The sequence below is a fragment of the Physella acuta genome, unplaced genomic scaffold, assembly GCF_028476545.2.
Source record: "Physella acuta isolate Inbredline_101_S28 unplaced genomic scaffold, ASM2847654v3 ptg000466l, whole genome shotgun sequence".
Lineage (NCBI taxonomy): Eukaryota > Metazoa > Mollusca > Gastropoda > Physidae > Physella > Physella acuta.
Window position 1 is genome coordinate 299535 of NW_026731985.1, and position 16734 is coordinate 316268.

Below are 16734 nucleotides of genomic sequence, written 5' to 3' on the forward strand. Positions count from 1 at the left end.
ATATATATATATATATATATATATATATATATATATCCCAGTGAAATCTAAGGATTTAAAAATTAAAGTTAACATTGCACTGTGAGCAAATCAAACAAATGTAAGATAATACATTTACATTATTTTAAAAATCTTAATAAGGTATCTTAAAACAATAACAGGCTCTTAGGTTAGTAAACATGGGGTAACAATATGTTGGTGCTAAAATTTGAAAACATGTGTAAATCGGTCATCTTTGTGGCGTCGCGCTTAGTTTGTCCATTTTCTGTTTACCACCGTTACCCAATGGTCACATGGTGCCACAAATTCCCGACCCCCCCCCCCCCCTCACAAATGACGTCGCACTTCAGTTTACCTCCATTTTATGAAAATTTAATATTTACAAAAAAAAAAAAGTTAAGTCTCTTCTAAAATAAAAATCCTTTTAAATGAAAAATAAAAACCTGACAAGATTTAACTGAAAAATATATTACTTTTTTACCCTGTCCCCATTCTCGTAAGTTGTCACACTTTACCCCCACCCCCTTCATTTTATAAGTGTGGCTTCATTTAGATATGATACCTATAGAGATTTCATAAGTGGTTTTGAAAAACCCTAGCTCACCTGATTTATTAAGTAATCTTGACGGCTTAATCTTGTCATATAACTTTTATTATTGAATATATTATTCCTTCATGAAAGTTTAAATGCATAATTTAATATTCAACTTAGATTGAAAATTGGATATTCGCGCGTCGTCATCTGAAATGCACTGATCTGGAAAGTTTGAAAGAAATCGTTCCATCAGAAATGGGTCAACATTGAATTACAAGATTCGACTAGACTAGCAATAATGAATGTTATTTCATCACCAATGGTAGACACAGGTTCAAAGTCTAGAATAGACATAGCAGTATTTACCAAATTTCAAGTGGCCCCCGCCCCGCCCCCCCCCCCCCCGAGAAAAAAGTCTAGAAGGTTCCAAGTTCCCTCGCCTGCCATGCATCAAGCCAAAAAGTGTAACCACTATGGCCAATTAGCTCTGACAATAAAAAATAATCATAAAATAAATATATAATAAGGAGTTCTCAAAGTCCAGTTTCTGCTTCTTTTGTCTAAACTTGTTAACTAATTATTCTTATGATGGTGAAAATGGGTGGATCTAAATTTTCTGAGAAACTAAAGATACCACGCTTTAGACATGCGAAAACATGCCACACATCCATTTGTAGTCATTACTGATGCCCGATCACCATTCTGATGATGGACTTAATGATAATTTGTATGTGAATGTGCGCAAGAGAGTGATTGTGTTTGTGCCTGTTGTGTGTATGCGCGTGTGTGCGAGTGTGTGTGTGTGCAAGTGTGTCTGTACAAGAGTCATAGAGTATGTATGAGTGTGTTCGCGAGTGTGTGTGTTTGTATGAGTGTGTGTGTTTGTATGAGTGTGTGTGTTTGCGCGAATATTTGTGTACGGATATGCGTGTGTGTCCTTTTACAGTGAGATAAGAATGTATTGATGTGTTACAATTTTTTCCAGCATTCGTTCGAAGTCAGTCTACACTGGTTGTTGTCTTGAGACAATTTCTCGCTCCAGTAGATCTCATTCTCCTCTCGTACGGCGGCGATGATTTAGTGAGCAGTCAGTTCCATGCAACACCTCTGTTGTGAGACTTCAATCACTTAGACACTGGTTCACTTAAGCAAAACCCGCGGCCCAGTTAATATTTGCTTGTCTGTCTCTTACTCGAGAAAACAAGAAAACTTAGCGGTTCTAAATATAGTTAGCAGAATGCTGCTTTGAAAAGAACGGCAGAGGCGTAGCGACCCCTCCCGGCGCCCGGGGCGAACTTTCAGTCTGGCGCCCCCATATATATATATATATATATATGTATATATATATATATATATATATATATATATATATATATATATATATATATATATATATATATATATATATATATATATATATATATGCGTGTGTGTGTGCAACAGTCCATGACATTCAGATTAGAATTTTAGCGGCGATAAAATGCGTATTAACATTCTAAGTTGATGTGGAATTCAAATGCATTGTCAAGGAAGGAAATCGTTTGAAATAGAGATGAGGGAGGCTGGATTATTAGGGTTCGATCTTCATAAAAATCAAGTGAGTTGACGAAGTGTTGCCTACGTTTGTGTTCCTTATGAAGCCAAAACGAATAAAAAGAAGAAAATCAAAAGAGCTTAGAACAGTGGGTTCCATCGAACCCAAGAGGTTAGGTAATTCAATCTTAGGGCTTCCGCGGAGGTCAAGACACACCCGACTCATATGATTCACGATCGGATTTTGTCAATGTGGACGATACAACTATTAAGAAGGGTTCGGTGATTGCGCATATAAAACGGGTGGGGTTCGGTACTCCAAAAAGTTAAGAACCATTGCTTTAGAGTGTACTTTGTAGAAGGTGCAACCCGATTTGGTCTACTTTTGGTCGTGTCTTTAGAACAATTTCGATAATACCTATATTACAATTTTAAATTATCACTTAGGTTAACCAAAGTGTTATGAAAACAAGGTAATTAAAAAGTCTAGTGACAATTTTAGCGCAATTTCCTTATGTTATCTAAAAATAGCTCTGTCGTAGCGTAAATCAAGAGCAGGGTTAGTAAAACCATTGGTTAGTTATTAAAACGTTTTTTATTAATTTTTTTTCAGTATTTTACATGTTTTATTTACAATAGAGTTACATGACTAAAAACCATTGCGCGCCTAGCTGCCGAACGTGATGGCGCAGCTATTGAACGTGATGACGCGTGTGGTGTGGTTGGATAAACATGCCTACTAATTCGGTCCAAATTTTAATTAATTCAAAAAAAAATTTGTGACCGAACGAAAGGATATTTTTTTCTTCGGCAATATTGTTCTAAATTATGGCAGGAATCGATTGGTAAATGTTTCAAGTCGCTAAGTGGTCTGGTTGCCGAGATATGGGCCAAAAACTGCATTTTTTCGAGTTTTTTTTGGCTTTTCCGGGAAATCCATGAAAGAAACCCGGAATTTTTATGGCCTATGTTCATCCTCGTAACTTGCTTAACATAATTGCTTTTGGAACTAGTCCTCGATATTGCTTCGTTGAGGAGGAGATACGACTTAAAGCTGCGGACACACATCCATCCATCCATTCATTCATACATTCATACATCCAGAAATGACGGGTTAATAAACGCAATTCTCCAGAATGGAAATTGCGCTAAAAATGAATAAAAAATTATCTATTCAGTACAATATACTAATTTTCTTTTCTCTTAAAATTTTGGCAAAGAGTGTCGCTATACACCCACCCGCTTCGACAGTCTGCTATTTTATCGAACGAATAGCGATACAAGAATCCGTGATATTTAGTTCTCTTTAATGAAGTGATCAAGGTTAGATATAATGCAATCAAGTAAAAGTATCTAATCTCTTACGTTGAAGTTGAGAGAATCGTAAGAATCTTACAAAGAACTAGTCGCTTTATTACTTAGCAAAACTAAGTAGTGAAATCGTACATTAAGTGTTAATTCAATTGATCTCTTTTCTAAGTGTCAAAAGATTTATCTAGCAACCGATCCAGTAAAAATCCTGCGGTTTTTTGCTGGTGAAAAAGCGCCCCCACCCAACCACCATCTTGGACAAAAAAGGGAGAGCGGATTTTAAACGTCACTAACTCTTTTTTTTATGTTACACAATACGCTTTAGTACAATAGGTTTCTTTTTTTGAGTCATTCCGGTGTGAATTTTTACGATTTTAGTCTTGGAAAAAGCGCCCCCCCCCCCCCCATCTAGGAAGCTGGAAAGCGGTTTTTCCGGTCACTGTTTCTTAAGGTTATACGTTTTACAGTTACTTAATCAAGGTAGAAAACAGTTAAATCAGTATGTAAAGGCTCACAGCCGTTACATTTCTTTACTTTGACTGTATATAATTCAAAACTGCACCTTAAAATGAGCTTTTAACATTATTTTCTACCCCTTTTGGCGCCCCCCGAGGGTCGGCGCCCGGGGCGGCCGCCCTCCCCGCCCTCCCCTAGCTACGCCTCTGAAGAACGGGAAAAAAAACTTCAGAGATCACAAAAAAATATAGGCCTACCTATAATTTTAAAAAAAGAGGAGGGGGGGGGGGGTAAAGGGCGGTCGTAAACCTCATAGGTGGGATGCGAAAAAAAAAAAGACGTTTCGAATGCTTAAATACGGTATTCTGCATACATTTGTGGTAAAATCGTCACAAAAAACCCATAAAAAATGACATAAACAAACAAACAAACAACGTTCCGTCTTTTACGGACGACACCCTTAAGATCATTAATAAATTTGTACAACATGCATATCTCTTCATTCAACATGCATGTAGTCTTTGGTATTTTGCATGAACAACAGCGGCGGGTGTTTGTCCTAAATAAAGTATTATAATTATAGTTATGTGAGTGACCTAGGTCTAGTAATTTTTTAGTTTTCTTTGTTTATGTAAATCTGTCAGCTTTTAGTTTTAGTTTATTTTGCCATTATCTTCATATTTAAGGTTAGATTAGTTTATAATACATTTTTTTTTAAAAAGTGTACGCCTGGCATAGACATCTATTATTATTTTACGCAAACAGAATTTAAGTTACACATTTTAAGCTGTACGAATTTAACCTGTAACCCATATTATTTTATTTACACCACGCGACTTTTGTCCTATTTTAAAAAATGAATTACTAGGCCTAAAAGTTAACAAAATCAAAATGAATGGAACTAGAATTTTAATTTCGTTAAAAACTTACGTATTTTCCCGTTCAATTTTGTTAGAGCGACTTGGGTACTCCGAATTGTGGGATATCTGACGTCATTAAAATATAAAAATGGCTGCCACAACACATGAAGGTAAATTACATGGGCCTACCTAAAACGAAGTTAAATTCTAGAATTAAGTATTATTCAGCTAATAAAAGTCATTTCTTCTTAAACTATTAGAAGTAAACAAACCATACAGCTATTAAATTCAGTTGAGGTTTTGCGTATGGATCTGTAAAAACTAGAGTCACGAAGCCGAACATTGAACATTTTTTTTTATTTTTATAAAATTTTACATCATGGAATGATGCCTGGCATTATGATGGGGGCTGGTTCTATTATTTTTTAAATGGTCTTCTTCGCTACTTGTTGGTGTCAAAAAAAAAATTAAATCCATTAGGGCCCAGAACTATAATCTATGCACTTAAATGTATAGGCCTAAGCCTGAACCTCATTCTTCTGCATGTTTTTTTCGAAGTGACTATTCGGAAAAAGAATTTTCTCCTCAACGTCTCCGTCTCCACTGAGATCTAGTCGGCAAAAGATAGTTCTGTGCATCTGCAGTGACTTAGGGCTAGGATTAGGGTTAGGGAAAGGATTGGGGTTAGGGCGGGTTCTGCGGTTATAAACACAAGCATGCGCAGTACCATCGAAAACATCACAGTGATGGCAAGTCGTAGTTTCTCTCCATTGTGCATGCGTATCTTTTTCCGGCTAGCATTGGCCTATTTTTTTAGGTCGCAATGGACCACCACTGACTGAACTCCTGTTTTTGTTTGTTTAGTTAAGAGTTTTTAGACTTGAGTTAGGCCTAACCATTTTGCAATCCACAAAAAAAAAAAAGCTAGATTCCTACATAGTTTATTCAAAAACCTAGTCTGTCATCTGGTAGCAGATCCAAAATTAGTAAAGTACCTCTGACCACAATTGCTAGCAGATTCTGGTTAGTTTTGGTTTATGCTGAAAAAGTGGCAGGGGTCCTCACTAGACAGACATTTAGATGAAAATATCAAAATTATTTTAGCTTATTTATGAAAAAATCCACTTTTCAATTTAACACCCATTTACCTAATATAAAAAAAAAATTATGCTCTTTCATTCTTTGCCAGAAAGATAGGCAGTTTTTGGTTGTTATGTTATTCAAGAAGCAGTAGGTCCTATTCTCTGATGACTCATCAAGTCTCTGCATTAAAAACTAAATACCAGCTAAATTTTTAACACTATTGTTCCCACCTTTGTCCCAATGCTAAAATACAAAAGTATTATTATTCAACTGAGAAATAGTGAACTGTTACCTAATTTTTTGTATAATTTTCTTGCTAATTCAACTAGGCCTACAGCATTGTTTTTTTTAAAACCTTTTATATGGATGTAGATTCTTTAAATGACTAAATATGAAGAAACATTTAAAAAAGGTGTGTTTGTGACACAAAAAACGGAAAAATCTGGGAGAGCTAGAAAATAAATTCCAGATTTAATTGTAATTAACAAGCTGACCTGCGACGTAGCATATGCAGCTATCTAGTTGTTTTATTTTCTACTTATCAACAATTCATAATTTGTGAATTCGACACTACCCCCTCCCCCCCCCCACCCCGCCCAGTTAAAGCAGCCGTTTACAGATGACAATGAAAATATCAAGCAGAACTTATCTCCCCTTAGTTTCAAATTGTCACTTATTCGAACTGTCTCTACTATTGTAAACATTCGGGTGAACCATAGCTCACCTGACAGGTGGGGGTGATGGTAATAGCGATATACCTAGAAAGCGGGGTAGGAATGGCTAAGCTGCGTCGTGTCTCGTATGGTCCCCATGAAGAGATTTATATATATAGATTCATCAACCTTAAAGTTAATATTAAAATCTTTTATTCCTAGTTTACTTATTTACTAAAAAATGACTCACTATTTATATTTTTTGTAGAGATTGAAGAGACTGTGCGTAATTTACAAGCTAAGAAACAAAACTTGTTAAAGGATAAAGAAGAGGAAAGAGTTGGATTAGGCTCTGAAGGACATTTTGATACAGATATTTATGGAGGCAGTCGATATGATGGAGGATATGTCACTTCTATTGCAGCCAATGATGATGTTGATGTAAGTTTTTAAAAATTGAAGTTATGTAACTTTGCATTTCTTTATAAGTATATAAATAGAATTGAGTTAAATGTTGAATAATGCATAACATTTGTTTTCTTCATGGATAATACTTTGACCTACACATTTTTGATACTGACTTCTGTATGGACAATAGTTTTAAGCAATCATCTATCATGTTATGTTTGCTGCTGATCACTGATGAAAATTGCCATTCATAACATTCAATACTACAAGAACAAAGAATTTGATGAAATAGCTTAACTAATTTTTAGTACTATTTTGTTATTTATGAACTAACACTATTTTTAAAATTCTAGGATGATGATGATGTCACACAAGTTTATCAAAAAAAATCAAACTACACAGCCCCACTTAACCTTCTTCATGAAACTGCTAATGATCAGGTTAGAATTCCTTAATAATATTCAGTCTTATAATTAGTTTGGGATCATCCACAATTGATGTCATGCTCTGATGACATTTTCTCCCCCCTTGCAGAATAGATTTTTGCTACTTGAATTTTATTTTAAACATTACTGAGCTGGCTCAAGATTAAGTAATGATGTTGACCAGTTTTTAATACAACTTATTGCACAGTTGCAAAATTAAGTACTTACCCCCACCCCCTCTAATGGAAGTGTGACCTTATTTCTTATATGACCCATGGTCTGTTCTAATATTTTTCTGATTAAATTATAAAATTTATGATTGTTTTTATGCCTAGACGCTGAAATGCTAAATTTAAAGAAAATATTTATAACTCATTTAGGATTTTGACCCTATGGCGGAACACAGAATTCCTAAAATTGCTGACAGAGAGGATGAATATAGGGCAAGGCGTAGGAATATGATAATTTCTCCTGACAGATATGATCCTTTTGCTCAAGGTAATGTATCTTATTCAAATAAATACATAGATTTCTTAGTTTTTTAGATACATTCTTTGTTTTGGATATTATGGTTTGATGTGAATATAGTTTCCATATAGACTTTGATGTACAGTAGTGGAGCCCCAACACAGACTATGCGAGCTTTTTGTTAACACAAACATTTTCTGCAATCTCTTGACTGCACGGTTCTCCCACTCTAGATACCTTCCTTCAGCTGGCATCTACTTCCAACCTGTAGCTACTGAAATATATTATGAACAAACAAAATTTGAACAATGAAGAGCATTTTCCGACTACCATTTATACATTACAAGTCATGAAACTAGATGAATTATTTGTATAAATGCATCAAAAACCCTTGATTTTAGTTTTGTTTACAGTTATATGGTTGTTTGTAAACTTAGTGTGATGTTTTATTGACTACCTGAAACCACGTCTAATACCAGTCCAACCTTTCCTTCTTAGCCATGTTCAAATGACGATGTTGATCAAGTGATTGCCTGAAAGCTCACCATAGCTTCATGGGTTTACTCTGACTCCATTTGTATGCAATTTGTGAGAGTGTCATTAGTTTACAAACAAAAATGCAACTTTAAGTATAAGAAAATCTGGAAGCATATAAATCTATATGCAGAGTCATATAAAATATTAGCTGATTCAAGACAATATTTGGGTTTATAAAAAAAAAATCGCAAAACACTAAAAGAATATATGGAAGTTGATTGTGTGCTGTTATCGCCCAGGTCATAGTCCTTACATCACTAAACTAATAATAGACTAATTTTAGGGATGCTGCCTCATATGTTTACAGTCTGATCAATCCCAGAGCTCAACAACCTGAAAGCGTACGTATATATAAGACAAGTAGTCAAGGGTTTGTTTAGTTTTGGCAAGCAAAACATTTCTTGTTTTACCAACACTTGGAGCTGGTCAAAACAAGCCTAGTAGGTTAGGTCTAAAAGATTGGTGCTTGCTAAAACTAAATTTAAGAGAACATGAACATGTTAGCATCACACAAAGTTAATAACTGGGAAATATGCTTCTTCATTTGATGAAATCAGAAAGGGTTTAAACCTCCTTTGATACACCAAAGACATTTTTCACTGAACATAATGTGAACATATTTTTCAGAATGTGAACAGGTTTGGTTATTCAAATTTGGCCATAGTCTTATGGCAGTTAGTCAAAACTGTTCATGATGTGATGTCTAACAAAAAAACCAAAAAGAAACCAGTTTGATTATAAATATTAATGTATTTTTAATGTCACGCCTGTCGTGACTATTCTGCTTTCTACTTATAGGTGGAAAGACGCCAGATCCATTTCATGCAGGAAGAACGTATCAGGATGTCATGGCTGAAAGAGCTCTTCAAAAAGAGCAAGTAAGTAGCTATTGATACAAACTTTTTGCCACTTCATAGTATTGAATCACAAGTACAGTTTAGTATTGAACAATTTAGCTCTGATAGCTGATGGCTAATTTATTTAACGTTTTTGGTTACACTGCGAAAAATATATTTTAAGTTACTGATAAGTGAAAGGCTTTGAAACTTACAAATGATAATAATTGAAATTATTTGTTGGAACAATTTTAAGTTTAGATGTAGAAATTTAAGAAATAGAAGCAAGGTAACACTACAAGATTTTTTTTTTTTTTTTTTAAAGTTCAAACACTATCCCTTTATAATAAGTTGAGCTCTTCAATTTCTGGAAAGTAAAAATGACAGTTTGCATATAACCATTGTTTCTTGTGTGTGTGTTGTTTAAGATGTAAATAAATGTTTCACCTTAGGCTGGGCTGAGACAGCAGATGCAAGAGAAAGCTAAAGCAGGGGATTTGAGGGTTGTCAATGGTTCTGAGGCACAAAAGCAAACAGCAAAGCGGCGCAGGTGGGATCAAGCTGGAGGAGATGAAGCGCCATCTAAAAAGAAGTCATCATCATGGGATGCTGCTGAAGCCACCACCCCTTCCAACAGTCGCTGGGATGAAACCCCTGGTAAAGCCAAAGGTAAATATCTTTTTTTTTTTCTAAGGTGATGTTTTAGTTTTAACTGGGACTTTTTTCATATAAAAATATTTTTTTTTTGTAACAGGAGCAGAAACACCAGGTGCCACTCCAAGTTCTCGTGCATGGGATGCCACACCTGGACATGCAACTCCTGGTGCTGTGACTCCTGGAAGAGGGGAGGAAACTCCAGGTCACAAAGCCACACCCAGTGCTAGAAAAAATCGATGGGATGAAACTCCTAAAACAGAAAGAGGTTTGTATATTGTTTACTACTTTGTAAATTTTAAACCTTGATTTTTGTTAGATTATTATTATATTTTAACTAAAATAAATATACTGTTTAATATTAACATCACAGAAACCCCAAGTCATGGAAGTGGTTGGGCAGAAACACCCAAAACAGATAGAGGTGGGGACTTAATAGAGAGCACACCAACACCAGGTGCCAGCAAACGTAGATCTCGGTGGGATGAAACTCCAAGTGCTGCAACACCTTCAGCCATGACTCCTAGCATGACTCCAGGTCAGATGACTCCAAGCATGACTCCAGGTGGTATGACACCGAGCATGACACCAAGTGGAGTTACACCCACTGGGGCTAAAGCAATGGCCATGGCAACACCAACCCCAGGACACTTGATTTCAATGACCCCTGAACAGTTACAGGCCTTTTCTTGGCAGCGTGAAATTGATGAAAGAAATCGTCCACTGTCTGACGATGAGCTTGAGGGCATGTTTCCTCCAGGATATAAGGTTACATTATTTTGCTGTTGCTCAAATTTCTTGTTTATATATTTTTTTCTTAGCTAGCACGATTGAACAATTCAGTTTATCAGCATTTTAAGGATACAGTTTAAAATCACAATTTATATTTGCTATTTTCTGGTTCTGCTTCCCACAGATAAAAATCACAATTTATTTTTGCTATTTTCAGGTTCTGCCTCCCCCAGCTGGTTATGTTCCCATTCGGACACCAGCTCGTAAATTGTTAGCAACACCAACACCAATGGTGGGCACACCCATGGGCTTCAGAATGCAGACACCAGACAACAAGAGTAGTAAAGATATGATTGTGGACATGCAACCCAAGGGAAATTTACCTATGATGAAGCCAGATGATATGCAGTATTTTGATAAACTTTTGGTAAAAAGAATTTATTGCTTCTCTTTATATTAAAAAAAATCTGTTACTTTGTAAAAAATAATCCCCACTGAGATAAAAAAAAATGTGTCTACTATTAAAACACATTTTATATGTTGTGATAATTGAACATAAAATACTAGTTTTATTTAATATGTTCATCTGGTTTGGAAATTTTGATATGCATCTTTTAAATATATCTTTTTTTTTTTTAGAATTTGTTGTTGAAATAAATTGTAATTTATTGAATTGGATATACAAAATAGGCTTACCTGATGTCAGTCATGTTTTATTTGTCCGTTTAATTAAAGTTCTGGAAAATTATATAGTTTCTACTTTTTTAAGGTTGATGTTGATGAAGAAACCCTGTCCCCTGAAGAACAAAAGGAAAGGAAAATAATGAAGTTACTTTTAAAGATTAAAAACGGCACACCACCAATGAGAAAGGTAAACTTTTGCTATTTTATTTTTAAACTATCTGGAGTAATATATTTTAAATTTAGCTGCTGATATCATACACTTCAAATGAATAATGACATTTATAATATTTATTTTTTCAGGCTGCCTTGAGACAAATAACTGACAAAGCTCGTGAGTTTGGTGCTGGTCCATTGTTTAATCAGATTCTTCCTCTGTTAATGTCACCCACTCTAGAAGATCAGGAGCGTCACTTGTTGGTCAAAGTTATTGACAGAATATTGTACAAATTGGATGATCTTGTCAGGCCATACGTTCACAAAATCCTTGTAGTGATAGAACCGTTGCTTATTGATGAAGACTATTACGCAAGAGTTGAGGGCAGAGAGATCATCTCTAACCTGGCAAAGGTATGCTCCATTTTCCTCACTTCTCTTCAAATTTAAAACAAACATCTAATAGTTTTATTTCTAACCCCAGCAAGCTTCAAAACATTGTCAAACTACAAAACATTGTCAAACTACTTATTCTAACTCTTACAGGCTGCTGGTCTAGCTACGATGATTGCAACTATGCGTCCTGACATTGACAACATGGATGAGTACGTGAGAAACACAACTGCTCGTGCTTTTGCTGTGGTAGCTTCTGCTCTTGGTATCCCCTCGTTGCTCCCCTTCTTAAAAGCTGTGTGTAAAAGCAAGAAATCATGGCAGGCTCGTCATACTGGAATAAAGATTGTTCAACAGATATCCATCTTGATGGGATGTGCTATTTTACCTCACTTGAAGAGCTTGGTGGAGATTATAGAGCATGGTATGTTGATTAGTTTAATTTTTATTTTTAAATTGATAAAAGTTTTTTTATTTTGTACTTTTAATATTAAATTTTAAAATGAAAATTGAGAGGAATTAGAGATAATGTATTATAGGCCTATATGTTATAAAAAAACTCACGTGGTTAAATTTCAACTGTTGTCACTAGGTTTGGTGGATGAACAACAGAAAGTTCGAACTATCACTGCCTTGGCTCTTGCTGCTTTAGCAGAGGCTGCCACTCCATATGGTATTGAGTCCTTTGACAGTGTTCTTAAACCTCTCTGGAAAGGTATTCGTCAGCACAGAGGAAAAGTAAGTTATTTTGGCATTCTTAAATAGAGCACATTCAATCCATATATACATGTTTTTACAAAGCCAGCTCCATTAAAGCTCCAGGCTTACTTTTTTATATTACAGTTAAGATGTAAGGAGTTGCCATCTTATACAGTTTTTGTTTCACTGGATCTTACTATTGCATTCTTTCCTCCTTAGGGTCTTGCTGCATTTTTGAAGGCCATTGGTTATCTGATTCCTTTGATGGATGCTGAGTATGCTAATTACTACACAAGGGAAGTCATGTTGATTCTTATCAGAGAGTTCCCTTCTCCTGATGAGGAAATGAAAAAAATTGTCTTAAAGGTCAGTAACAACACATTTGTATTTTCTTGAATTTGTACCTAATCATAAGAACATCAAGTTCCTTAAATCCTTATTTTTCTCACTAAGGTAATCTCTCTTTGTATTTTTATTACAGGTAGTGAAGCAGTGCTGTGCTACTGATGGTGTGGAATCTCAGTACATCAAGGATGAAATTTTGCCACCTTTCTTTAAGAACTTTTGGAACCAGAGAATGGCTCTAGACAGACGCAATTACAGACAGGTATATTGATTTATTAACCTTTTGTAATATGTTTTTTTGTGAATTCATCTATAGTCACTCACTTAACATATTTCTTTATGCAAGCTGCATATATGATCTGCTACAAACATTATTGTTAACCTCTGATGTAAAAGTGTGCTGTGTGTCTTGTATTTTAGCTTGTTGACACTACAGTTGAAATAGCCAATAAAGTTGGGGCTGCAGAAATCATTGGTAGAGTGGTGGATGACTTGAAAGATGAAGCTGAGCAGTACCGTAAGATGGTGATGGAGACAATAGAAAAGATCATGTCCAATCTGGGAGCTAGTGACATTGACTCAAGGCTTGAAGAACAACTTATTGATGGTATCCTGTATGCTTTTCAGGAACAGACAACTGAGGTATGTCCATCTGCATTTGTTACAAAAAAATTATGAACATTTGTAAAATATATTTTGGTATTACAGCATAAAATTACAGTTAAAAAAGTTCTTGTAGCTTCTTTGTACAGTTAAGTTTAAAATGTGAAATTTGTTTCCAGGATGTGGTTATGTTGAATGGATTTGGCACAGTTGTAAATGCACTCAGCAAACGTGTTAAGCCATACTTGCCCCAAATGTGTGGTACAATTTTGTGGCGTTTGAATAACAAATCTGCCAAAGTGAGACAGCAAGCTGCTGACTTAATCTCTCGTATTGCTATTGTGATGAAAACTTGTCAAGAAGTAAGTACTAAAAATTTTATTTTAGGTGTATTTCAAAATAACGTTAGCTACCTTAACCTTTTGCGGTCTTAAGCACCCTCTGTTGCCCAAGAACTTTCTTTAGTGTATTCATTGGAGCTATGTACAGTACATTTATGTGTGTTTGGTAACTAAAATATCATTAGTATCCAGATTTTTTAATAAGTTTCATTAAGTTTTCTTGTTGCAACACTACAAGTTTTGAATTTAAATTTTTTTTTTCTTGAAATATTAGATTATGCGTTTTGTTGCTTTTCTGGGATTATTTTTTTTTTAAATAAAAAAATAGTTTTTGTGTCCCGGTCTGTAAGGATAAAATGTTTTAAATTTTTGGTTTTGGGTTATCTTACATTACGTGTTAGGTAAGTAAAGATATATTTTTTTGGGTCCAGGAAGCTTTATTTACACAGAAACATTTATTGTTCTCATTATTTCAGGAAAAACTGATGGGTCATCTTGGTATTGTGTTGTATGAGTATCTTGGTGAAGAGTATCCAGAAGTTCTGGGTTCTATTCTTGGTGCTTTGAAGGCTATTGTCAATGTGATAGGCATGACAAAAATGACCCCACCAATTAAAGATCTCTTGCCCAGACTTACCCCAATTCTTAAAAACAGGTAAATTGTCGTTGAATGACCTGCACTATGATTTTTATACATAGGAGGACATCTTAATATAAATTATCTTGATAAATTTTGATAAGATATTTGTTGGCAAGGTTGTTTTTATGTGCATTTTAAGACATTTACTTTCACTGGAAACTTTAAGAAAGTGAAAATTTAGATCCCTCACATGTTTCAACACAAAATAATTTATTAATTTTGAAGTTCAGTAATATGCACTTTTATAAATCAACTGACCATTGTAAATTACTGTAAAATATCTCAGAGATGTTACTATTTTTGCTAAGCCAGTGAATTTGAGTTTTTCTTAAATCAACAGACATGAAAAGGTGCAGGAGAACTGCATTGATTTGGTTGGTCGTATTGCTGATCGTGGACCTGAGTTTGTCTCTGCCAGAGAATGGATGAGGATTTGTTTTGAACTACTCGAGTTGCTCAAGGCTCACAAGAAGGCTATCAGGAGAGCAACTGTCAACACATTTGGATATATTGCTAAAGCTATTGGGTAAATAATTTGCTTCATTTTGTCAAATTCAAAATATTTTTAAATATGAAACAGTAAAAATGTTTTGACGTTGACTAGAAAAATCAAATCAACTTTTAATAACAAGCTTTTATATTCACTAGATAATAGCTCTTATAATATAAGTTTTTGCCAATAGAAACCTTTGCCTAATATTTGAAAGGTATTTTTTTTTTTTTTTACAGACCTCATGATGTTTTAGCAACTCTGTTGAACAATCTGAAAGTCCAAGAACGCCAGAACCGTGTCTGTACAACAGTAGCCATAGCTATTGTGGCTGAGACTTGTTCACCTTTTACAGTATTGCCAGCATTGATGAATGAGTATCGAGTTCCAGAACTTAATGTGCAGAACGGTGTCCTTAAATCTTTGTCTTTTATGTTTGAGTACATTGGAGAGATGGGAAAGGATTACATTTACCCTGTTGCACCGTTGCTAGAAGATGCTTTGATGGACAGGTAAATTGTTTTTAGTTACACTAATACAGCGTTGTAAATATTACATTTTCTTGAAGTTTGTAAAATAAATAGAAAAGCAGAAATTAAACTTTAAACATAGTTACTGCCAAAGCACATTTTGTTACGATACTTGATATTTTGTACTTTAATCCATAAATTTTAGTATTTCCTTCCATTGAATTTTTTTCAGAGATTTGGTTCACAGACAGACTGCAATGGCTGCAATTCAACATATGGCTTTGGGTGTCTGTGGGTTTGGCTGTGAGGATGCATTGATTCATTTACTTAACTATGTGTGGCCGAACATCTTTGAAAATTCTCCTCATGTTGTCCAGGCATTTATGGGAGCTGTTGAAGGCCTCAGAGTTGCTATTGGTCCATCTAAAGTATTCCAGTATGCCATGCAGGTATGTGAGGCTTGACAGAAAAAGGATTTTTTTTTATCTTAAAGTACATTTTTAGACAGATGTCAGTGCATACTGGTATATAAAAAATAAAGCTGTTTCATTTTGTGACTACAGTTTATAAGATTAGCATTTTACCCAGTTACATACTTTCCCCTTATTTTTAGCAGGGTGAATTTTTATGGTCACTTAGGTGAAGTGATGGTTCAGTGCCTTACCACACCCTGTATTTATATTGTAGAATAACATGATTTTTTTTCTTCCAAGGGCCTGTTTCATCCTGCAAGAAAAGTGCGAGATGTCTACTGGAAAGTGTATAACACAGTGTACATAGGAGCACAGGATGGCCTCATTCCATCTTACCCTCGGATCCCCAATGATGCAAAGAACCAATACCTTCGTTATGAGTTGGATTATATTTTATAGTTATTTTTTTGTGTATGTTACTTTTGTAAATATATGATAACAATTCCACTTTTAAATAATAATGGTAGTGTTCTTATTTTAAACAAGTCTCTAATAAAATAGGAAATTTGAAATAAAACAGCTTCAATGAATTGCAGAAAATTGAAACAATATTTTCCCCACTGTTTGGCAAAAGGAAGCAAAATATGATCTTAATGAAATGTAAATATTTCAACTTGATTGTCTGATCTATAAATAAATACCCTTAGATTCATGCTAAATGCACATAGTTCACACTGGCAAACAGCTCAGTATTTAAAAAAATGTTTTTACTTCAGAGCCACATGTTATTCTTTTTTTTGAGTTTCTGACAGATTGTTGCAGGCAGTAAACCAAATGCTTTGAGCAACATTATTAGAGCCTTAGTTTTAAAGTAAAACATTTTTATTTTTAAACTGTAAATCTCAGTTTAGTTGTACATGCATCACAAGATTTTAGCTCATCATTTTTTCTTTTGTTGTGGAGACATAATTTTGTTGTCACTCTAAATAAATGTCTGAATACAAATTTTTGT

At 34.7% G+C, this 16734-nt stretch overlaps 1 protein-coding gene across 2 annotated transcripts; it reads left to right on the top strand.

The window, feature by feature from the left end:
• The first annotated feature begins 4804 nt into the window (after positions 1–4804).
• LOC131943739 (splicing factor 3B subunit 1) lies at positions 4805–16721 on the top strand. 2 transcript variants are annotated; one of them, XM_059303971.1, is made up of 22 exons: positions 4805–4865; positions 6700–6872; positions 7193–7279; positions 7645–7762; positions 9068–9147; positions 9558–9774; positions 9860–10027; positions 10133–10527; positions 10709–10918; positions 11261–11362; positions 11476–11742; positions 11875–12145; positions 12314–12459; positions 12640–12786; positions 12902–13027; positions 13186–13407; positions 13548–13730; positions 14186–14364; positions 14690–14875; positions 15079–15351; positions 15542–15758; positions 16023–16721. In XM_059303971.1, the coding sequence occupies exons 1-22, from the start codon at positions 4844–4846 to the stop codon at positions 16179–16181; spliced, it is 3948 nt and encodes a 1315-aa protein (XP_059159954.1). In that variant the 5' UTR covers positions 4805–4843; the 3' UTR covers positions 16182–16721. The 2 variants fall into 2 exon arrangements, with proteins under 2 accessions (XP_059159954.1, XP_059159955.1); XM_059303972.1 differs by lacking the exons at positions 4805–4865; positions 6700–6872; positions 7193–7279; positions 7645–7762 and adding an exon at positions 7805–8610.
• Positions 16722–16734: the final 13 nt, after the last annotated feature.